General features: G+C 49.3%; 1 protein-coding gene across 4 annotated transcripts; it reads left to right on the forward strand.

Moving 5' to 3' along the window:
* The first annotated feature begins 372 nt into the window (after positions 1-372).
* Positions 373-24374, forward strand: ANKRD54 (ankyrin repeat domain 54). 4 transcript variants are annotated; one of them, XM_021921541.2, is made up of 8 exons: positions 373-520; positions 9223-9270; positions 17081-17179; positions 21170-21241; positions 22014-22061; positions 22140-22264; positions 22476-22583; positions 23215-24374. In XM_021921541.2, the coding sequence occupies exons 1-8, from the start codon at positions 388-390 to the stop codon at positions 23287-23289; spliced, it is 708 nt and encodes a 235-aa protein (XP_021777233.1). In that variant the 5' UTR covers positions 373-387; the 3' UTR covers positions 23290-24374. The 4 variants fall into 4 exon arrangements, with proteins under 4 accessions (XP_021777233.1, XP_031512175.1, XP_031512176.1 ...); XM_031656315.1 differs by lacking the exon at positions 373-520 and adding an exon at positions 4904-5553; XM_031656316.1 differs by lacking the exon at positions 373-520 and adding an exon at positions 4936-5553 and having other exon boundaries at positions 17086-17179.
* The last annotated feature ends 82 nt before the right edge of the window (positions 24375-24456 follow it).

Here is a 24456-nt window from a genome sequence, read left to right on the forward strand (position 1 = left end):
ATTAAAACGTTCGGACTTAACAAGACTAAATTTACTGGGGATAAAAGTTGAGATTTGGCCGGGCGCGATGGCTCATGCCTGTAATCTCAACACTTTGGGAAGCTGAGGCGGGTGGATCACCTGAGGTCAGGAGTTCGAGACCAGCCTGGCCAAAATGTCGTAAACCCCGTCTCTAGTAAAAATACAAAAATTAGCCCAGAGTGGTAGCTTCCGCCTGTAATCCCAGCTACCCAGGAGGCTGAAGCAGGAGAATCGGTGGAACCCGAGAGGCAGAGACTGTAATGAGCCGAGATCGTGCCACTGCACTCCAGCCTGGGCGACAGAGCAAGACTTGGTCTGGAAAAAAAAAAAAAAAAATTGAGATTTGGTCCTATGCAGTAAGAGGGCATGGAAAAGAGGAGCCACCCAACTTTGGACATTAAAGTTGGAGCAGGCAAGAATGAGGCCAGCTGTGTCGCGAAGCCTGGGACCGGGGCAGCTCTTGAGTACACCGGGTTCAAGTCTGGGGGAAACCGTCAAAGTAGAGATGGGGTTATAAAACAAACCAATAAAAACCGATGTATGTGTCAAGGAGGGACCTTAGTTTAGCTATCTGCCCATATATAACACCTAGTGGAAATCCGAGTTCCAGTCCCTACTCCGCCACTGATTTCTTGTGTGACCAGGACTCTCTGGGTCCCTTTGTCCCGCTGCCCTCCTCGCTTTTCCCACTGAGGCACACTGCACCTCTGGGATTTTGCACTCACTGTTATCCAAGTCTAGAATCGAATGCAGCGGTGCCCCCACTCCCATTCCCTTCCTCATTGGATATCTGCGTGGCATCTTCAGGTGTCTGCTCTGATGCCATTCACTCAACCTCCTATTTAGAATTGCAATGCCCGGCCCCAACTCCCTATGCTGCGTTATTGCTTTCTGTTTTTTCCTTGCGCTGTCACCAGAGGTGATACAAATTTGGAAATAACGGAGCTTAAGCTTTACAGACCTTCGATTTGGTTCAGGACCCTCCCTGAACCAAGGAAGAGTCCCAGTCTCATGTCCTCATGGTCCTTTGCTTTTGTAAAATTTGTGAAATATTTTTATTGCGGAAACCACCTTTGCAAAAATTATAACAGTGAGAAAATAATGACAGTGAAAGAGATCTGATCTAACCAACCCTCATCTTCCATTTAATCTCCAGACTGCCCTTAATCATTCCTGGCTCAAACCAAGCTAACTTTGGGAGACATTTAGTTTCTAGTTTTTTTGTTTGTTTGTTTTTTGTTTTGAGACAGAGTCTGGCTTTGTCGTCCAGGCTGGAGTGCAGTGGCCCCATCTCGGCTCACTGCAAGCTTCACCTCCTGGGTTCAGGCCATTCTCCTGCCTCAGCCTCCCAAGGAGCTGGGACTACAGGGGCCCGCCACCACGCCCGGCTAATTTTTTTTTTGTATTTTTAGTAGAGCTGGGGTTTCACCGTATTCGCCAGGATGGTATTGATCTCCTGACCTCATAATCCACCCGTCTCAGCCTCCCAAAGTGCTGGGATTACAGGCGTGAGCCACCGCGCCCGGCCAGTTTCTAGTTTAAATGATAACAACCAGTGGCTGGGCGCAGTGGCTCACGCCTGTAATCCCAGCACTTTGGGAGGCCAAGGCTGGCAGATCACGAGGTCAAGAGTTTGAGACCAGCCTGACCAATATAGTGAAACCCTGCCTCTACTAAAAAAAAAAATACAAAAATTAGCTGGGCCTAGTGGCACGCGCCTGTAATCCCAGCTATTTGGGAGGCTGGGGCAGGAGAATGGCTTGATCCCGGGAGGTGGAGGTTGTAGTGAGCCGAGATCACACCACTGCATTCCAGCCTGGGCAACACGGTGAGACTCCGTCTCAAAAAATAAATACAGGGGCCGGGCGCGGTGGCTCAAGCCTGTAATCCCAGCACTTTGGGAGGCCGAGACGGGCGGATCACGAGGTCAGGAGATCGAGACCATCCTGGCTAACACGGTGAAACCCCGTCTCTACTAAAAAAAAAAAGACAAAAAACTAGCCGGGCGAGGTGGCAGGCGCCTGTAGTCCCAGCTACTCGGGAGGCTGAGGCAGGAGAATGGCGTAAACCTGGGAGGCGGAGCTTGCAGTGAGCTGAGATCCGGCCACTGCACTCCAGCCTGGGCGACAGAGCGAGACTCCGTCTCAAAAAAAAAAAAAATAAATAAATAAATAAATAAATACATACATACATAAAATAAATAAATGATAATAACCTTTCTCCAAGGCCTGGCACCGTGGCTCACACCTGTAATCCCAGCACTTTGGGAGGCCAAGGCAGATGGATCACCTGAGGTCGGGAGTTTGAGACCAGCCTGGCCAACATAGTGAAACCTCATCTCTACTAAAAATACAAAATTAGCCGGGCATGGTGGCATATGCCTGTAGTCCCAGCTATAGGCTGAGGCAGGAGAATCACTTGAACCGAGGAGGCGGAGGTTCTAGTGAGCTGAGGTCGCACCACTGCACTCCAGCCTGGGCAACAAGAGCAAAACTCCGCCTCAAAAGAAAAAAAAAAGAAAAGAAAAGAAAGAAAAAAAAGAAAAGAAATTACCTGAAATCTTATAGCCCATATATGACAGGAATTTGATACAGGTTGCTCCAATTTGACAACAATTCTCAAAATGTTCATGACATTTGAGAAGGAGTTGTGAAGTCAGAAGATTTTCTTTTTTTTTTGAGACGGAGTCTTGCTTTGTCACCCAGGCAGACTGGAGTGCAGTGGCGCGATCTTGGCTCACTGCAAGCTCCACCTCCCGGGTTTGCACCATTCTCCTGCCTCAGCCTCCCGAGTAGCTGGGACTACAGGCGCCCGCCACCACACCCAGCTAATTTTTTTTTTTTTTTTTTTTTTTTTTAAGTAGAGATGGGGTTTCACGGTGTTAGCCAGGATGGTCTCAATCTCCTGACCTTGTGATCCACCTGCCTCGGCCTCCCAAAGTGCTGGGATTATAGGCGTGAGCCACCGTGCCTGGCCAGTCAGAAGATTTTCACTGGGCCGAATGTGGTGGCTCATGCCAGCACTTTAGGAGGCCAAGGTGGGAGGAGCACTTGAGCTCAGGAGTTCAAGATCAGCCTGGGCAATATAGTAAGACCCCATCTTAAAAAAAAAAAATTGGGGCCTAGGCACTGTGGCTCACGCCTGTAATCTCGGCATTTTGGGATGCAGAGGCAGGAGGATCCCTCGAGGCAAGGAGTTCAAGACTAGCCTGAACAACAAAGTGAGACTATGTCGGCAAAAAAATCAAAAAAAAAATTAGCCAGGCATGGTGATACACGTCTGTGGTCCCAGCTACTCAGGAGGCTGAGGTGGGGAGGAAAGCTCGAGTGCAGTGAGCTGTGATCACACCACTGCACTCCAGCCTGAGTGACAGTGAGAGATCCTGTCTCAGCACTTTATCCATCATGGGGCAGACGAGGAGAGTACAAATAAACGTAGCATTTTTCTCCATATAGTACAATGATAAACCTCACAATGGTGACCTGCAAACACTGAAAATTCTGGAAGTGCTTTTCCAATTGTAAGAGATTTTTTTCTTTTTTTCTTTTTTTGAGATGGAGTCTCGCTCTGTCACCCAGGCTGGACTGCCATGGCACAATCTCAGCTCACCGCAACCTCTGCTTCCCAGGTTAAAACGACTCTCCTGTCTCAGTCTCCTGAGTAGCTAGGATTACAGGTATGCGCCACCACACCCGGTTAATTTTTGTATTTTTAGTAGAAACGGGGTTTCATCATGTTGTCCAGGCTTGTCTTGAACTCCTGACCTTGTGATCTGCCCATCTTGGCCTCCCAAAGTGCTGGGATTACAGGCGTGACCCACCATGCCCGGCTGAAAGATTACATTTTAACTGGGTTGAGTGAGAGGGTTTATATATGGCAAAAACTTTTGCCTGGACACAAGACCTGGTCCCATGAGAGCTGGGCAACAGTGAATGAGTCTCTTCTCTCTGCTTTTCAACTCATCTATAAAATAGGGACAGTCCTTCTTGTCTACTTTATAGAAGTGTTTGTGGGGTACGGGATTGTGAGAAGTTTTACGAAAAGGTGCACCCATGAAATGTTGCTTGAGGAACACTTATTTGTTTCCTGGTCTCCTCCCATTGGACTGTGAGCATCTCAGGGGCACCAAGTCTGATCCTGTGTCCAGGACCTGGCAGTCAACTGGCTCAGTGACTGGCTGTCGAACTAAACTATTGCTCTAATGTAATCACTTTGTATTACAAATCTTCGTAAATCAGCTATCTACGTCGGGGTTACCTAGAGAACTCTGACTAAAGGAAATCCATTGCATTTAGACACTATGACTCACAGTTTGTAGTGATATCTCCAAATTTCAACACATTTTCCCTTTCCCACGTACATTATGCATTTGTGGGAAGTTCTTTTTTTTTCTTTCTTTCTTTTTTTTTTTTTTGCGTTCATTGATTTACAACATCTATATCTATCTACATGAATAGCGTGGCTTCTTCATTTTCCTTTGTGAGTGCCTGCAAATCATCTTAATCTGATTGGCTAAGGTATCTGCTTGTTCTTTCGTTAGACCGGGAAATGGAGAGGAAAAAGAAAAAAAGAGACCGGGCGCGGTGGCTCACACCTGTAATCCCAGCACTTCGGGAGACCGAGGTGGGCGGATCTCGAGATCAAGAGATCGAGACCATCCTGGCCAATATAGTGAAACCCCATCTCTACTAAAAATAAAAAAAATTAGCTAAGCGTGATGGCGCGCGCCTGTAGTCCCAGCTACTCGGGAGGCTGAGGCAGGAGAATCGCTTGAACCCAGGAGGCGGAGGTTGCAGTGAGCCAAGATCGCGAACCTGGCGACAGAGTGAGACTCAAAAAAAAAAAAAAAAGTGTCTGAAATCCCATTTTACGGGCTCCGGTAGCGACGTACCGCGAAAGCCAAAGTCACTTTAAGTTTATGATTGGTTATTATGTCTGTCAGTCACGTTGCCGGAAATCCTGTCCAATTATCCTGCTTATACTGTGCCCTCCCTTTCCGATTGGTTTTGGGAGGGGTTTAAGCTGGAAGGGTCGTCATTGGTTCGCCGCTACGGCTCGGCCTGAGCCCACCCCGGCTCGGTTGCCGTGGTTTCAGGCCCGGCCAGCCCGCCCGCTAGCTGACAGCGCGACTCAGATAGGAGGGAAGTAGGTCCGTTGTTCGATCGGGAACGAGGCTCCGGCGGCCAGGCCCGCGCGGAGCCGTTGCCATGGCAGCCGCCGCCGGGGACGCGGACGACGAGCGGCGCTCGGGCCACTCGAGCTCGGAGGGCGAGTGCGCGGTGGCGCCGGAGCCGCTGACGGGCGCTGAGGGCCTCTTCTCCTTCGCCGACTTCGGGTCTGCGCTGGGCGGCGGCGCGGGCCTCTCGGGCCGAGCGTCCGGGGGGGCCCAGTCGCCGCTGCGCTACCTGCATGTCCTGTGGCAGCAGGATGCGGAGCCGCGCGACGAGCTGCGCTGCAAGATCCCCGCCGGCCGACTGAGGCGCGCCGCCAGGCCCCACCGGCGGCTCGGGCCCACGGGCAAGGAGGTGCACGGTGAGCGGCGCGAGCGGCGCGGGGGCCCGGGGCGGAGCAACCCGGATGAGGGGCGGGGCTTTGGAGGACGGCTGGCGGCGCTTTGGTCGCCCCCGACCCTCAGTCGCGGTCCCCCGACGTCTGCGCTGAGGGCCACACTGACCCTCGAGTCTCCTTTCAGTAATGACGGTGATGATGGTTTTTAAAAAAGTCTTCCTGCTCTGAGACAGTCACCCCAGACTTCTCTCACTGGGGAATTTCTGAATGGAAACTTCCCATGAGTCGGAACACTTATTGGTGGATAATAAAATGAGGTACTGGAGAACACTTTTATTATCAGGGAGAGGGGAGGCCAGAACCTGCAGCCAAGTCGTATCAGCTTGTTTAAATGCACGGACTTGGACTCCTTTACCACGTTAAGACCTTAGGGCAAATGATAGACCCTTTCAACTTTAGTTTACTTTTTAAATTTTTTTATTTTTTATTTTATTTTATTTATTATTATTATTATATTTTTTGAGACGGAGTCTCTCTCTGTTGCCCAGGCTGGAGTGCAGTGGCGTGATCTCGGTTCACTGCAACCTCCGCCCCCCGGGTTCAAGCGATTCTCCTGCCTCAGCCTCCCGAGTAGCTGGGGTTACAGGTGCCTGCTACCACCCCCAGTTAATTTTTGTAATTTTAGTAGAGATGGGGTTTTGCCATATTGGCCAGACTAGTCTCGAACTCCTGACCTCAGGTGATCCACCTGCCTCGGCCTCCCAAAATACTGGCATAACAGACATGAGCCATTGGCCTGGCCTCAGCCTTAGTTTTCTCATTCATAAAATGGGATGAGTTAAGTAAGGTAATGGATGTTTAGTTGTTATGCTGCTTTTGTTGTGCCCCAAACATGCTGATACATGATCATTTGTCCTCACAAGAACTCTTTGAGATATAGAAATTCTTCCCATTTTACTGAAGAGGAAACTGAGGCTCAGAGAAATTGTCTTATTCCAGGTCACATAGCAAGTGGCTGTTGCTGATATTAGAGTCTGGGTCAGCCCGACTCAAACTCCTGCTCTGGTATATCTACCATATTGTCTTCTATATTACATGGGTGAAACGGAAACCCAGGCACTGAGAGATTAAGAATGGGGACTTTCGGGATTTCTTCCAGGACTGGCTATGACTAGCCATATTTTCGTCATGTCGCAAAGATTAAGAATTTGGAAGTGTTGTATAGACTGTACAGTGCTGTATGAAAGCAAGGAATTGTTATGTATCTGAATTGCAATTTTTGACCATATCTCCAATGACAAAAACATTGCTTTTCATTAGCCATTGGAGGGGGAAAAACTTTCTGCTTAGGAAATACCAAATTTAGGCAAATCATTTGGGAACGACCTACTTTGAAGGAGAATATAAGATGATCTGTGTAACCAGCTCACAAAGAGCTTCCATGTAAATAATTTACAATAACTCAGGGCTGGCAGAACAACTCAGCCTTGTTGTGCAGATGATAGACCTGAGGCCCAGCGGGGTTAACTAGCTTGCTCAAGGTCACCCTGCGACTACAAGTGATAGAGAGGAAATCTGGTTCCAAAAAAAGTTGGAGGATTTGCAGGAGCATGTGGCCTTTGTACTAGCTCCGCCTCATTTCAAGTTCCTCCTTGTTCCCAGGGCACTGTCTTTCTTTTCTTGTTTGAAGACAGAGTCTCACTTTACCACCCAGGCTGCTGTGCAAGTGGTGCAATCTTGGCTTACTGCCTCAGCCTCCCAAGTAGCTGGGACTACAGGCCCACGCCACCACACCCAGCTAGTTTTTGTATTTTTAGTAGAGAGAGGGTTTTACCATGTTAGATAGATTTAAGTTAGAACTTAACCTAAGATTTAGAAATATGTTTTCTTTCTTTCTTTGTTTTTTTTTTTTTTGAGATCGAGCGTTGCTCTGCCACCCAGGCTGGAGTGCCGTGGGGTGATTTTGGGCTCAAGTGATTCTTGTGTCTCAGCCTCCCAAGTAGCTGGGATTACAGGCATGCACCACCACACCTGCCTACTCTTTGTATTTTTATTTTATTTATTTATTTATTTTTATTTTATCTTACTTATTTATGTATTTATTTATTTATTTTGAGACGGAGTCTCATCTGTCGCCCAGGCTGGAGTGCAGTGGCACAATCTTGGCTCACTGCAACCTCTGGCTCTCAGGTTCAAGCGATTCTCCTGCCTTAGCCTCCCGAGTAGTTGGGATAACAGGCATGCACCACCATGCCTGGCTAATTTTTGTATTTTTAGTAGAGACAGGATTTCACCTTACTGGCCAGACTGGTCTCAAACTCCTGACCTCGTGATCCACCCACCTTGGCCTCTCAAACTGTTGGGATTACAAGTGTGAGCCACTGCACTCGGCCTTTTTTTTTTCCTTTTTTTTTTTTTTCTTTTTTTTTTTTTTTTTTTGTGACAGTCTCACTCTGTTGCCCAAGCTGGAGTACAGTGGCACAATCTTGGCTCACTGCAACTTCTGCCTCCTGGGCTTAAGCGATTCTCCTGCCTGAGCCTCCCAAGTAGCTGGGATTATAGGTGTGCACCCCCATGCCCAACTAATTTTTTGTATTTTGCTGTAGACAAGGTTTCACCATGTTGCCTAGGGTGGTTTCAAACTCTAGAGCACGGGCAATCTGCCCGCCTCGGCTTTCCAACGTTCTGGGATTACAGGCGTGAGTCACCACCACGTCTGGCTATTTTTGTATTTTTAGTAGAGATGGGGTTTCACCTATTGGCTGGGCTGGTCTTGAACTCCTAGCCTCAAGTGATCTACCTGCCTTGGCCTCCCAAAGTACTGGGATTATAGGCATGAACCACCGTGCCCGGCCATCATAGCTTTTTTTTTTTTTTTTTCTCCCTGAGACAGAGTCTCGCTTTGTCTCGCAGTGACGTAATCTCAGCTCACTGTAGCCTCCACCTTCTGGCTTCAACCCATTCTCCTACCTCAGCCTCCTAAGTAGCTGGTATTACAGGCGCACACCACCACACCCGGCTAGATGGCTATTTTTTTGTTTTTGTTTTTGTTTTCTAAGACAGAGTATCACTCTGTCACCCAGGCTGGAGTGCAGTGGCACGATTTTGGCTTACTGCAACCTCCACATTCTGGGTTCAAGCGATTCTCCTGCCTCAGCCTCCAAAGTAGCTGGGATTACAGGCATGCGCCACCACACTCGGCTAATTTTCTTGTAGTTTTAGTAGAGACGGGCTTTCACCATGTTGTCCAGGCTGGTTTTGAACTCCTGGCCTCAAGTGATCTGCCTGCCTCGGCCTCCCAAAGTGCTAGGATTACAAGCGTGAGTCATCACGCCCAGCCAATGACTGTTTTTTGTTTTTTTTTTTTGAGGCGGAGTCTCGCTTTGTCGCCTAGGCTGTAGTGCAGTGGCGCGATCTCGGCTCACTGCAAGCTCCGCCTCCGGGGTTCACGCCATTCTCCTGCCTCAGTCTCCCGAGTAGCTGGGACTACAGGCGCCCGCCACCACGCCCGGCTAATTTTTTGTATTTTTAGTAGAGACAGGGTTTCACCGTGTTAGCCAGGATGGCCTCGATCTGCTGACCTCGTGATCCACCCGCCTCGGCCTCCCAAAGTGCTGGGATTACAGGCGTGAGCCACCGCGCCCGGCCCCAATGACTGTTTTTTTTTAAACTAGCATGTTACTCTCTTTACAGCTCTGAAGAGACTGAGGGACTCAGCCAATGCCAACGATGTGGAAACAGGTGAGTGTGCACAGTGGGTTCAACTACAGGGACCCATGGGCTGGTTGGGGAAGGAAAAGGCCAGGTAATCAGTATATGGGAAGGCAGTCTACAAGCTCACCCCCTTGGAGCAGGCTCACGTATTTATTGTCTGACTGTGCAGTCATCTTGCTGAAGGTAAGTCTAGCTTAGACACTCACTTTCCCCATGCTCCCCTGTCACTTTGAACTTCTTGATGTCATAGCATTTACCACCCTGTGGAATCCTTGATGGTGGAGACCATGTATACTTTTGTATCCCTGGCAGCCAGCACGGTCCTCTGCAAAGAGTAGGCACTCACTTTGGAACTTCTGGTTAATGGGAGTGAATACTCAACTTAGCTGCCACAGCCAGGTGAGGTGGCTCATGCCTGTAATCCCAGCACTTTGGGAGGGTAAGGCAGGAGGATCACTTGAGCTCAGGAGTTCGAGACCAGCCTGGACAACATAGGGAGACCCCGTCTCTACAAAAAGTAAATGTTGGCGGGGCGTGGTGGCTCACACCTGTAATCCCAGCACTTTGGGAGGCCGAAACGGGCAGATCACGAGGTCAGGAGATCGAGACCATCCTGGCTAACATGGTGTAACCCCGTCTCTACTAAAAATACAAAAAATTCGCTGGGCATGGTGGCGGGCGCCTGTAGTCCCAGCTACTTCGAAACCTGAGGCAGGAGAATGGTGTGAACCTGGGAGGCAGAGCTTGCAGTAAGTTAACATTGCACCACTGCACTCCAGCCTGGGCGACACAGCGAGACTCTGTCTCAAAAAAAAAAAAAGTAAATGTTAAAAAAAAAATTAGCCAGATGTGGTAACTCGCTTCTGTAGTCCCAGCTACTTAGGAGGCTGAAGTGGGAAGATTGCTTGAGTCTGGGAGTTTGAGACTTCAGTGAGCTACGATTTTGCCACTGCACTCCAATCTGGACGACAGAGTGAGACCCTGTCTCAGACCAAAAAAAACAAACAAAAAATCCCCAAAACATTAGCTGCCAGGTGATCATCTACACGGAGCCACCACCTGCAGCTGCTCAGTGAGACCTTGTGGTAGTTACAGGTCAGGTGGTTCTCAACTTGTTTAGTTACATGAGCATCTGAAAGGCATGGTGGGGCTCCTAGAAGGACACCACGCTGTCTGGTTTTTGTTGTTCCCCAGTGTTCACTAGTCAATAGTACCAAAGGTACAAGGACACTTTATACAGTAAGAAACTTAATTTTGGCTGGGCGCGGTGGCTCAAGCCTGTAATCCCAGCACTTTGGGAGGCCGAGACGGGCGGATCACGAGGTCAGGAGATCGAGACCGTCCTGGCGAACACGGTGAAACCCCGTCTCTACTAAAAAATACAAAACACTAGCCGGGTGTGGTGGCGGGCGCCTGTGGTCCCAGCTACTCGGGAGACTGAGGCAGGAGAATGGCGTGAACCCGGGAGGCGGAGCTTGCAGTGAGCCGAGATCGCGCCACTGCACTCCAGCCCGGGCGACAGAGCGAGACTCCGTCTCAAAAAAAAAAAAAAAAAAAAAAGAAACTTAATTTTATCCACTGACTTAAAATTCTTTCTGTGAATCAGGAAAAAGTGGTATATTCGTCTTCTATGACTGTTTTAACAAATAACCACAAACTTAGTGGCCTAAAAACCACAAATTTATTATCATACAGTTTCGTGGGTCAAAAGTCCAACATAAGCCTCACCAGGCTGAGACAGAGATGACGGCAGGACTGCGTTGCCTTCTGGAGGCTCTAAGGGAGAATCTGTCTCCTGCCTTTTCCAGATTCTACTGGCTGTCCACATTCCTTGGCTGATGGCTGGCCTCTTCCTCCATCTTCAAAGCCAGGAACAGTGGGCTGAGTCCTTCTCACTTTGACCTGTCGCTGGTTCTAGTAGCAGGGACAAGTTCTCTGATTTTAAGAGTTTGTGGTTGGGCACAGTGACTCATGTCTGTAATCCCAGCATGATGGGACCCAAAGCAGGAGGATTGCTTGAGACCAGGAGTTCAAGACCAGCTTGGGCAAAATAGTGAGACCCTGTCTCCACAAAAAGGAGTCTTGCTGTGTTGCCCAGGCTGGAGTGCAATGGTATGATCTTGGCTCACTGCAACCTCCACATCCGGGTTCAAGCAATTCTCCTGTCTCAGCCTCCTGAGTAGCTGGGACTATAGGCGTGTACCACCAGACCTGACTAATTTTTGTATTTTTAATAGAGACGGGGTTTCACCATATTGGCCAGGCTGATCTTGAACTCCTGACCTTGTGATCTGCCCGCTTTGACCTCCCAAAGTGTTGGGGTTACAGGCATGAGCCACAGTGCCCAGCCTATAAAAAATTTTAAAATTAGCCAAGTATGGTGGCACATACCTGTGGTTCCAGCTACTAGGGTGTCTGAGGTGGGAGGATAGCTTGAGCCTGGGAAGTCAAGGCTGTAGTGAGCTCTGTTTGTACCACTGTATGAACGAGCCTGGGCAGCAGAGCGAGAGTGTCAAAAAAAAAAAAAAAACCAAAAAAAACCTCATAATTAGATTGGAATAATCCAGGATAAGCTCCTCATCTCAAGGTCCTTAGCCTTGGTCAAATCTACAAAGTCCTTTTTGCCATGTAAGTTAACATATGCACAAATTCAGGGAGTAGGGTGTGGACATCTTTGGGAGCCATTATTCTGCTTATCTCAAGTGGAATCATTCTGTTTTGGTGGCAGGATGCTGTGATCAGCAGCTGAAGTGTGAGCATTGGTTGAAGGCCATGGGTTAGGAGAGCCCACTTAGACCAGATGTGGAGAGGGGATTGTTTAGCATAGGGAGCTGAGGTGTTGCACCACAGGTTTTGAGCTGGTTTTCTTGCTCCTGGTGTAGCAGTAGTCAGCAGGCCCGGATGCTGGAGAGTTTTTCAGCTCTCTTCACTTCAGTCTCTTTTTCCATGAACTATAATATGTTGCAGTATTTAAGCAGCAACCCAGATTGCTTTTCAAGAAAACGTAATAAGCATTCTTTTTTTTTAATATGTCTAATGTGTAGCCAGAGAATATTTTAATTATACTCGTATTTCCACAGAAAGTCTAGTTTGTCTTGAATCAGGTGGTTTTATTATTTTGATAGCAATGCTGTAATTTTTCATTCAGAGCCTCTTAGATTGACAGGTCCCTGCAGGACTCTGATGGTGAAACACTGTAGGATTAGCATCTTTGCTCTTCACTTTGATGGTTAGCATTTTGTGTTCCCTTTGTGAATGTTTGTTTGGTTTTTGTATAGTTTATTTTATTTTATTTTATTTTGAGATGGAGTCTGCCTCTGTCGCCCAGGCTGGAGTGCAGTGGCGCGATCTCTGTTCACTGCAAGCTCTGCCTCCCAAGTTCATGCCATTCTCCTGCCTCAGTCTCCTGAGTAACTGGGACTACAGGTGCCTGCCACCACGCCCAGCTAATTTTTTGTATTTTTAGTAGAGTCAGGTTTTCACTGTGTTAGCCAGGATGGTCTTGATTTCCTGACCTCGTGATCACACCTGTAATCCCAACACTTTGGGAGGCTGAGGCAGAAGGATGACTTCAGTCTAGGAGTTCGAGACTACGCTGTGCACCGTGTAGAGATTTTATCTCTACAGGGCCAGGTGCGGTGGCTCACGCCTGTAATCCCAGAACTTTGGGAGGCCGAGGCGGGTAGATCATGAGGTCAGGAGTTCGAGATCAGCCTGGCCAATATGGTGAAACTCCGTTTCTACTAAAAATACAAAAAAAATTAGCTGGGTGTAGTGGTGCGTGCCTGTAGTCCCAGCTACTTGGGAGGCTGAGGCAGAAGAATCATTGAACCCGGGAGGGGGAGGTTGCAATGAGCCGAGATCGCACCACTGCACTCCAGCCTGGGCAACAGAGCGAGACTCTTGTCTCAAAAGAAAAAAAAAACAAGATATTTTATCTCTACAAAAAATCAAAAAAATTAGCCAGGCATGATGATGTGCACCTGTAGTTCCAGCTACTTAGGCTGAGATGGGAGGATCGCTTGAGCACAGAAGGTCAAGGCTGCAGTGAGCTATGATCGTGCCATTGCATTCCAGCCAGGGTGACACAGCATGACCCTGTTTTAAAAAGTAAAAATAACAAAATAACAAAAACATTAAAAAAAAAAGTGTTGTGGAAATTAGAGAAATATATAAGAAAAACATCGATGTCCGCAAAGGAACTAATCTGTTAATATTTTGCTGAATATCCTTCAAGGCTTTTTTTCCTATACACTGGAATTTTCTTTATGGGCTAACTTGCCAACTGCTATATACACATGTTGTAGCCTGCATAATTTTTTGTGTATTACAAACATTTTTTCGGGCCAGGTGCGGTGGCTTACACTTGTAATCCCAGCACTTTGGGAGGCTGAAGTGAGCGGATCACCTGAGGTCAGGAGGTCAAGACCAGCCTGACCAATATGGTGAAACCCCATCTCTACTAAAAATACAAAAATTAGCTGGGCATGGTGGCAGGCGCCTGTAATCCCAGCTACTTGGGAGGCTGAGACATGAGAATTGCTTGAATCTGGGAGGCAGAGGTTGCAATGAGCCGAGACCCACCACTGCCCTCCAGCCTGGGCAACAGAGTGAGACTTCATCTCAAAAAACAAATAAATATTTTTTATAGTCTTCGTAACCTTTTTTTTGGTAGAGATGAGGTCTCACTATGTTGTCCAGGCTGGTCTTGAACTCCTAGGCTCAAGTGATTCACCCACCTCGGCCTCCCAAAGTGCTGGGATTACCCGTTTTGTTGTTGTTGTTGTTGTTTTGTTTTGTTTTTGTTTGTTTGTTTTGAGACGGAGTTTTGCTCTTATTGCCCAGGCTGGAGTACAATGGGGCGATCTCGGCTCACTGCAACCTCTGCCTCCCAGGTTCAAGCGATTCTCCTGCCTCAGCCTCCCAAGTAGCTGGGATTACAGGCATGTACCACCACACCCAGCTAATTTTGTATTTTTGGTAGATAAGGGGTTTCTCCATGTTGGTCAGGCTGGTCTTGACCTCCCAACCTCAGGTGGTCTGCCCGCCTCAGCCTCCCAAAGTGCTGGGATTACAAGCGTGAACCACCGTGCCCAGCCCCGTGGTTTTTTGTTTTGTTTTGAGATGGAGTCTGGCTCTGTCACCCAAGATAGAGTGCAGTGGTGCGATCTTGGCTCACTGCAGCCTGTGCCTCGCTGGCTCAAGCGATTCTACTGCCTCAGTCTCCCCAGTAGCTGGGATTACAGGTGTCCACTACCACACCTGGCTAATGTTTGTACTTTTAGTAGAAACGGGGTTTTGCCATGTTGCCAAGGCTGGTCTCAAACTCCTGACCCAAGGTGATAGACCCATCTCAGCCTCCCAAAGTGCTGGGATTACAAGCATGAGCCACCGTGCCCAGACTCTCATCAGCTTTTTCTTGCCATTTTTATTCATTTATTCAGCCAGTCTGCATCATTAGTGAAACATATTACTTGTATGACACTATGTTTGACACCAAGGTTATAAAGATAAAACAAGGCCAGGCACGGTGGCTCACGCCTGTAATCCCAGCACTTTGGGAGGCTGAGGCGGGTGGATCATGAGGTCAGGAGATCGAGACCATCCTGGCTAACACGGTGAAACCCTGTCTGTACTAAAAATACAAAAAATTAGGCAGGCGTGGTGGCGGGCACCTGTAGTCCCAGCTACTCCGGAGGCTGAGGCAGGAGAATGGCGTGAACCTGGGAGGCGGAGCTTGCAGTGAGCCGAGATCGCACCACTGCACTCCAGCCTGGGCGACAGAACAAGACTCCGTCTCAAAAAAAAAAAAAAAAAAAAAAAGATAAAACAAGAAATATACAGTATAGGCCTGGCACAGTGACGCTTGCCTGTATTCCCAGCATTTTGGGAGGCTGAGGCGGGCAGATCTCTTAAGGTCAGGAGGTCCAGACCAGCTTGGCCAACATGGTGAAAACCTGTCTTTACTAAAAACACAAAAATCAGCTGGACATGGTGGCATGTGCCTGTATTCACAGCTACTTAGGAGGCTGAGGCAGAAGAATCACTTGAACCTGGGAGGTGGAGGGTGCAGTGAGCCGAAATCGTGTCGCTGCAGTCCAGCCTGGGCAACAAAATGAGACTCCACCTCAAAACAAAAAGTACAGTATAGTTGGAGAGGAAGGATGTAATGTGATATTATTTCCAAAAACACGCACACACACACAAAAGTAAAGTTAGTGTTTAATTGAAGAGGTGTAAATTTTGGAGCCAGAGAAACATGGGTTTATATTCCAGCTTTGCCTCCTGTTATCTGGGTTAATGTAACTTACATCCTTTGTAATGTCTTTGACCCGAGGTGTCCTGGTCTGTAAAATGCACTTGACACCATGCTGGGTCATTGAGGGGTTCAGCATTCAGGTACCTAATGCCTGACTGGTGCTCATTGTATGGTAACAATTCCCCTAAAATAGCACAAGATGTTAATAGTAGAGGAAGAGGATGAACAGGTCACTAAGTGGGTATGGAAGTGGGAGGGGCTGACTCAGCTTGAGGAGACAGCTGGATTCCTGGAGAGGAAGCTGTCGGGACTTCATCTGAAAGGACTCAAGTCCTTGAGAGGTTTGCTGGGTGAAAGAGACTAAAACATCTGCTCTAAAATGGCATTTGGCAGCAATTTTCTCCATTTTAGCTGGACATGTACATTAGTACATAATGCGTCACATTTATAGTGCCTCCCTACTTTTCAAAGAAGGAATTTCATATCCATTATTTTCATCACAGCAGCTCTGGAAATTAGCAGGGCAGATATTTCCATTTGCTGGTGAACTGGGACCCAAATCCAGGCCTTTGTACTCCCAAGTCAGTCTTTCCACTGCCCCATGCTGTTGGCAATGTACTCCTTTTTCATTCTTTTTTCCTCTATATAATTTCAAATGACCTGTCTTTAAGCTCAGAGGTTCATTTTTCTGCTTGTTCAAGTCTGCTGTTGAAGCTATTATATGTTTTATTTCATCCATTGACTTCTTTAGCTACAGGATTTCTGTTTATTTGCTTTCTTTCTTTCTTTCTTTTTTTTTTTTTTTTTGAGACAGGATCTTACTCTGTCACCTAGGCTAGAGTGCAGTGGCACATTCTCGGCTTATTGCAACCTCCTCCTCCTAGGTTCAAGCGATTCTCCTGCCGTAGCTACCCAAGTAGCTGGGATTACAGGCGCCTGCCATTATGTCCGGCCAATTTTTGGATTTTTTCAGTAGGGACAGGGTTTTACCATGTTCGCCAGGCTGGTCTTGAACTCCTGACCTCAGGTGATCCACCTGCGTCAGCCTCCCAAAGTGCTGGGATTACAGGCATGAGCCATTGCGCCCAGCCTGTGGATACTTTTACTCAGAGTTATCTCCATGAGATTCACCCATGAATACTACCTGTATCAGTACAGTCTTCCTTCAGCATCCTCGGAGGATGGCTGCCTGCTGGGAACAAAGCATAGGCCAATAGCTTGGGCAGCTGTTTGCAGCCAGAATGGATGTGTATCCAAGCTGAAGTCAAGGGAGGGAGGCCACTCTCTATGCTAGGGATTCTTGTGACTCTAAAATTTCTGACCCTGAGGGCCTAGAACCTCCTATGTATCACTAGGCGTGTAGTTTGAGCACACAGAATCCATGGCCCTCAGTTATGCCCTCAGATGAACAAGTCGCTTGTTCCCATGGGACCAGCATCCAGGAACGGCTGCTTTCCTATGCATTGTCGATGTCTTGTCTAGAGGTACCCCTGAGCCTCCCTCTCCATCCCTCGAGTCTGCAGCTTAGCTAACATCGCCGCTTTCTCCCCCTTTCTCCCTCTGTCTTGGTGGTGTCAGTGCAGCAGCTGCTGGAAGATGGCGCGGATCCCTGTGCAGCTGATGACAAGGGCCGCACAGCTCTACACTTTGCCTCCTGCAATGGCAATGACCAGATTGGTGAGTCCTAGGGAGGGAGGAGGGAGTGGGGCTGGGCAAGTAGTATCTCTGCACAGGCCTTCGGGGAGATGCTGCTGTCTGCACAGCCTTGGGATGCTCAGTTGTCCTGGATATAAGGAAGATTTGGCACTGCAGTGCCCTGCCCTTCTCCCTCCATTAGCCTGTGGAACTGGCACTGCTGGACTGGGGCAGGGTAAACCTGGGGGAGATAATATGATTGACTGAGGGTGAAGGGATGTCTCCAACTAAGAGACCACTGGAGAGTCCAGGGCCCAGGCCTTTAAGACATTCAGGTAACATTTACTCAGTGCCAACCACAGCAGCAGGACAGCTTTTCTTGTCTTTTTTTTTGAAATGGAGTCTCGCTCTGTCGCCCAGGCTGGAGTGCAATGGCACAGTCTCGGATCACTGCTACTTCCGCCTCCTGGGATCAAGCGATTCACCTGCCTCGGCCTCCTGAGTAGCTGGGATTATAGGTGGCTGCCACCACATGTTATTTCTTTTTTTTTTTTTTTGAGACAGAGTCTCCCTCTGTCGCCCAGACTGGAGTACAGTGGCGCGTTATCAGATATCAGCTCACTGCAAGCTCTGCCTCCCGGGTTCACACCATTCTCCTGCCTCAGCCTCCTGAGTAGCTGGGACTATAGGCACCTGCCACCATGCCCGGATAATTTTTTGTATGTTTTTAGTAGAGACGGGGTTTCACTGTATTAGCCGGTATAGTCTCGATCTACTGACTTCATGATCTGCCCGCCTCAGCCTCCCAGAGTGCTGGGATTACAAGCGTGAGCGACCGCACCCGGCCACACCTGGTTAATTTTTTGTATTTTTTAGTAGAGATGGGGTTTCACCATGTTGACTAGGCTGGTCTTGAACTCCTGACTTCGTGATCCACCTGCCTTGGCCTCCCAAAGTGCTGGGATCACAGGCATGAGCCACTGAGCCGGCCTGTGCATACTTTTACTCAAAGTTATCTCCATGAGATTCACCCATGAATACTGCCTATATCAATACAGTGTTCCCTCAGTATCCTCAGGGAATTGGTTCCAGGACCCCACTCAGATACCAAACTCCATGGATGCTCAAGTCCCTTAAAGTTGGCACTCCATATCCTCGGGTTCTGAGTCCAGGGTTCATTGAATCTGTGTACACAGAACTCACAGTTAGGGAGGGGGGTGGACTGTAGTTTGTACTGTCTTACGCTGGTTCGCATTTCATTGTGATACACCCCGTTTATCCATTCTACTGTTGATAGACATTTGTGGTGTTTCCAGGTTTTAGCTTTATGAGTAGAGCATTGTGAACATTCTTGCATATGTGATTTGTGGCTGTAAGCACTCATGTATCCTCTATAAACCTAGGAATGGCATTGTTGGGTCACTAGGTTACACATGTAGTTAGCTTTGGTAGGTGCTACTAAACCTTTTCCCAAAGGGGATGTACTGACACACTCCCACTCCCCACCAGCAGTGTAAGAGAGTTCCACCTTTCCCCACGTCCCTGCCAGTGCTTGCTGTTGTCTCTCTTTAATCTTAGGCCTTTTGGTGTCTCATAGTGGTTTAATTTGCATTTCTCTGATGGCCAATAATGTTGAGTGCCTCTTCATGTGTTTATTGGCTTTTTTTTTTTTTTTTTTTTTGAGATGGAGTCTTGCCTGTCGCCCATGCTGGAGTGCAGTGGCGTGATCTCAGCTCACTGCAACCTCCACCTCCCGGGTTCGAGTAATTCTCCTGCCTCAGCCTCCCGTGTAGCTGGGGCTACAGGCACGCATCACCACACCCAGTAAATGTTTTTATTTTTAGTAGAGACGGGGTTTCACCATGTTGGCCAGGCTGGTCACAAACTCCTGACCTCGGGAGATCCGCCTGTCTCGGCCTCCCAAAGTACTGGGATTACAGGCATGAGCCACCACGCCCGGTCCATTTGTTTTTTTTCTAAGTTTAAGTTCTAAGATGCGTGTGCAGAACATGCAGGTTTGTTACATAGATATACATGTGCCATGGTGGTTTGCTGCACCCATCAACCTGTCATCTAGGTTTTAAGCCCCTCATGCATTAGGTATTTGTCCTAATGCTCTCCCTCCCCTTGGCCCTCACCCCCTGACAGGCCCCAGTATGTGATGTTCCCCTCCCTGTGTCCAATTATTGACCATTTTTACATCCTCTTTTATGAATTATATGTTCAAATCTTCTGTCCATTTTTTTAAAAACAAGGTTTCTGTCTTTTTTTGAGACAAAGTCTCACTCTGTCATCCAGGCTTACGTGCAGTGGCATGATCACTGCCCACTGCAGCCTCAATCTCCTAGGCTCAAACAATCCTCCAGCCTCAGCCTCCCAAGTAGCTGGGATTACAGGTGCACACCACCACGCCCAGCTAATTTTTTTTTTTTTTTTTTCCTGGAGATGGAGTCTCTCTCTGTTGCCCAGGCTGGAATGCAGTGGTGCTATCTTGGCTCACTGCAAGCTCCGCCTCCCGGGTTCACGCCATTCTCCTGCCTCAGCCTCCCGAGTAGCTGGGACTACAGGCGCCTGCCACCACACCCGGCTAATTTTTTGTATTTTGTTTAGTAGAGACGGGGTTTCACCATGTTAGCCAGGATGATCTTGATCTCCTGACCTCGTGATCCGCCCACCTTGGCCTCCCAAAGTGCTGCGATTACAGGCATGAGCCACTGTGCCCGGCCCCTACTTTTATTTATTTATTTGTTTATTTGAGACAGAGTCTCACTCTGTTGCCCAGGCTAGAGGGCAGTGGTGCAATCTCGGCTCACTGCAAGCTCTGCTTCCCAGGTTCAAGCTACTTTCCCACCTCAGCCTCCTAAGTAGCTGGGATTACAGGTGCACGCTACCACACTCAGCTAATTTTTTATTTTTAGTAGAGACGGGATTTCCCCATGTTGGCCAGGCTGGTCTCGAACTCCTGACCTCAGATGACCCGGCTGCCTTGGCCTCCTGAAGTTCTGGGATTACAGGCATGAGCCACCATGCCCGGCCATGTTCTTAATTTTAATGAATCCAATTTATCAATATTTCTTTTCTTTTTTTTTTGAGACAGGGTCTGGCTCTGTTGCCTAGGCTGGAGTGCATGGCACATCTTGGCTGACTGCAACCTCCGCCTCCTGGGCTCAAGCCGCCCTCCCACCTCAACCTTCCAAGTAGCTGGCACTACAGGTCTGTCACCACTATGCCCAGCTAATTTTTGTATTTTTAGTATAGAGAAAGGGTTTCTCCATGTATCCCAGGCTGGTCTTGAACTTCTGAGCTCAAATGATCCACCTGCCTCAGCATTCCAAAGTGCTGGGATTACAAGCCTGAGCTCCCATGCCTGGCCTTTTCTTTCTTATGGTTAGTATTTTTGTGACCTATTTAAGAAATCTTTGCCTGCCCAAGATGTTCATGTTCTTCCAGAAGCCTGACTGTTTTAGCTTTCACACTTAGGTCTATGGTCCCTTTTGAATTAATTTGTGTATACGGTGTGAGGCTCAGCCTGACCTCCCTGTATGATGTCTGGGAGCCAAGCTACCTGCCTATGCATCCCTCTGGGTACTGGCAGACCCTGATGGTAATACAGCCACCCCTGAGGTGACCCCAGGAGTGCCAGGAGGGAGAGGTTATCCATGGAGCTCAGCATCGTTTATTGACTTAATTCCCCCCATGGTGCTTGGCTGTGGGAGAAGCAGAAAATGCCCTGGAGAGCCTTCACCAGGAGCAGCTGCTATTGGAAGAACTTTACTTAACCCTTCAAGTCTCATTCCTACACCTGCATAGGCCAAGAGGCCCTCCCCAAATCCTCAGTTCCTGGCCCTCAAGGCCTTGCACATGAACTCTGGTAAGTGAGTGAGTGAGTGAGTGAATGAATGAAGTAACATAGCCATCCATGCTTGCATTCCGTGCCCCCTACTCTGAGCCAGTCTCTCTAGCAAGGTTAGTGGTTCAGGGTCCAGGCAATGGAAGCCTCTGACAGCTCCTCTTGGGTTTGCCTGTCTCCAGTGCAGCTGCTCCTAGACCACGGTGCTGATCCTAACCAGCGAGATGGGCTGGGGAACACGCCACTGCACCTGGGTAAGCATGTCAGAAGTCACTAAGACCACTCATTTGCAGCAAAGAAAGGCTCTTTAGATGAAGAGCCTGGGGCCCTGCATGCTCCCAGCAGTATCTGTGAGTGTCAGGGAAGATCCTAGGCCTGCACTCCCAGAGCTGCCCTCCCCAGCAGCCTGTGTCCCGTGGGTCATTTAGCAGTTGGCTGTGCCCTCGACAGAGCCAATTTAGCAACCTAGGCTAGCCCAGCAGCACTCAGCACTGTGACTCACAGTGAGGCCTCAGTTTCCTCTGCTGTACAGGGAGGGAGTTGAACTTGGCTGCCGAGTCCTACCCAGCTGTTGCCTTGGCGATACCTTCTCAATAGGCATAACTTGGCACAGGCATCTGGGAGACACAGCCCTGCTCCCTCCAGTGGCCACACAGAGCCAGGCTCTGGTGGTCCTGGATTCTTTTTTTTTTTTTTTTTTTTTTTTTGAGACGGAGTCTTGCTCTGTCGCCCAGGCTGGAGTGCAGTGGCCGGATCTCAGCTCACTGCAAGCTCTGCCTCCCAGGTTCACGCGATTCTCCTGCCTCAGCCTCCCGAGTAGCTGGGACTATAGGCGCCCGCCACCTCGCCCGCCTAGTTTTTTGTATTTTTTAGTAGACATGGGGTTTCACCGTGTTAGCCAGGATGGTCTCAATCTCCTGACCTCGTGATCCGCCCATCTCGGCCTCCCAAAGTGCTGGGATTACAGGCTTGAGCCACTGCGCCCGGCCAGTCCTGGATTCTTAAGTCTCTGTTCTTCTTCCTCAGCGGCCTGTACCAACCATGTCCCTGTCATCACCACACTGCTACGAGGAGGTATGTGGTTTCTTCCCCTCTCTGTCCTCTCTCTCCCCCACTCACCTCCAGAATGCTCACCTTAGCTGGTACCTGCAGGGGCCCGTGTGGACGCCCTGGACCGAGCTGGCCGCACACCCCTGCACCTGGCCAAGTCGAAGCTGAACATCCTGCAGGAGGGCCATGCCCAGTGCCTGGAGGCTGTGCGGCTGGAGGTGAAGCAGGTGAGTACCCCTCCTGTGTGGAGCCCACGGCACCACGGCAGCACTGGACAGATGCTGCCTTAACCACAGACACACCTGCCTCTGGCCCCAGGGCTCCTGGGTGTTCACACTGACCCCAGTTGGCGCCTGCTCCACTGTGCTTTCTGGAAGCAGCATCAGCCTCTCTGCCTCCCTGGGAACCCAGGCAGCTCAGCTCACCCTCTTGTTCCAGATCATCCATATGCTGAGGGAGTATCTGGAGCGTCTAGGGCAACATGAGCAGCGAGAACGCCTGGACGACCTCTGCACCCGTCTGCAGATGACCAGTACCAAAGAGCAGGTGAGCTGCAGCCACAGGCCCAGACCCAGGGCCTGGCAGGAACCTCAGGGCCAGTCCACCCTGCTCCGATGCCACCAGACACTCGTATCAGAAAGAGGCTGTGAGCTGGGACCAGCTGCAGAGGCTAACACCTGTAATCCCAACACTGTGGGAGGCTGAAGTGGGAGGATCACTTGAGGCCAGGAGTTCAAGGCTGCAGTGAGCTGTGATTGCCACTGAACTCCAGCCTGAGTGACAAAGCAAGGCCCTATCAGAACATGTGGAAAAAGGCAAAAATTATAAAAACAAACAAGCAACAACAACAACAACAAAAAACAGAACAAGGCCCTGTCTCCAAAAAAAAAGTGGGGGAAAGAGACTGTGATTGTGGGGTTGCAGGCTTCAAAGCCTTCGTTCACTTCCTTTGAAGTTGCCAGTGGCTAGTGTATGTTCATGGCACTGCCCTCTAGGACAGCCCTAGGCCACCTGGTGTCAAAGATTAACCCTTGGTCAGCTGCTGCATAGTCAGAAGCCACCACACACCCTGGGAGGAGAGACCGTGCCTGTGTTCTGTGCCTGTGGGATTGTGGAAGAGACCCGGGAGCCTGGCACACCCCATGTCCCATAACAGAGCCTCTGTCCCGTCCTGCAGGTGGATGAGGTGACTGACCTCCTGGCCAGCTTCACCTCCCTCAGTCTGCAGATGCAGAGCATGGAGAAGAGGTAGCAAGAGAGGCTCCCTGCCTTCCTGTCACTGCCCCACCCTGCCCCACTGCTGTCTCAGTACCAAGAAAAAGCCCAGCAGCATCTGGGACTTGGAGCTGCACATGTCTGGTGAGGACCTTGCCCTCACCCACAGATGCCATGGGGCAGAGATGCTCTTTCCACGGCCTCAGAGCCACTCCCAGCCACAGTCTCCAGCATCTCTGTGGACAGGGATCACAGCTCCCAGCTTCTTCCAGTTCCCGCAGCACCAGACCAGCCTCTGCAGCTGCACTTCAGCTCCGCAGACCTGCACTGTCCCAGCAGACCTCACTTGCCCCATGGCCTTCATGGCGCCTTCCAGGCCTCAAACCCTTCTCTGCGTTCCATCCTGGCCACAGGTTTGTTGCAGTCAGCAGGTGTGGGCTTAGGCGGGTACCCTGTGGCCATGGGGACTGCGTGGGGCCCTTAGTTGGTTCTGTGCCTCTCACCAGCACTTAGACACGTCACCAGACTTTTCAAGGAGATACTGCAGTGAGTTTCTCTGGTTGGAAGGGGAGGGATAGTGAGTCCTAGACCTTAAAAATACAAGGTTAAGAGGGATCCCAAAGCAAAAAATCCCAACCCTTTTCCTCCCAGTCATTGAAACACCAAAACTATTATACCGGAGGGTGTAATGGTTTTGCAGTCTGGTTGTGGTAGGCCAGTAGTGGCCCCCCAAGATACCTATGTCCTAATCCCAGGAACCTGTCAAAATTACCTTAAATGGCCAAAGGGGCTTTGCAGATGTAATGAAGTTAAGGATCTTTGGTCGGGAAGATTGTCCCGGCTTGTCCAGGCAGGCTTGATGTCCTCATCTGGGTCCATATAAGAGCAGAGCAGGTGACGGGAGAGCAGGTGGGAGGTGTAGTGATGGAGCAGGAAACTGGAGTTGAGGGCAGCTCAAGCCGTGGAGTCCAGGCCACCTCAGAGCCAGGAAACACATTTTCCCACAGAGCCCTGCAAGGCCCCAGCCCTGCTCCCACCTGGACTGGCTCAGTGAGGCTGATTTTAGAATTCTGGCTGATTTTAGAACTCTTAAGGGAATAAATTTGTGTTGTTTTAAGTCACTAAGTGTGTGGTAATTTATTGCAGCAGCAACCAGAAACTAGTATTGTAATGAAGCCCCAAAACTCACCTTGAGGTTTTCAGT

Source organism: Papio anubis, chromosome 16 (genome assembly GCF_008728515.1).
Source record: "Papio anubis isolate 15944 chromosome 16, Panubis1.0, whole genome shotgun sequence".
Lineage (NCBI taxonomy): Eukaryota > Metazoa > Chordata > Mammalia > Primates > Cercopithecidae > Papio > Papio anubis.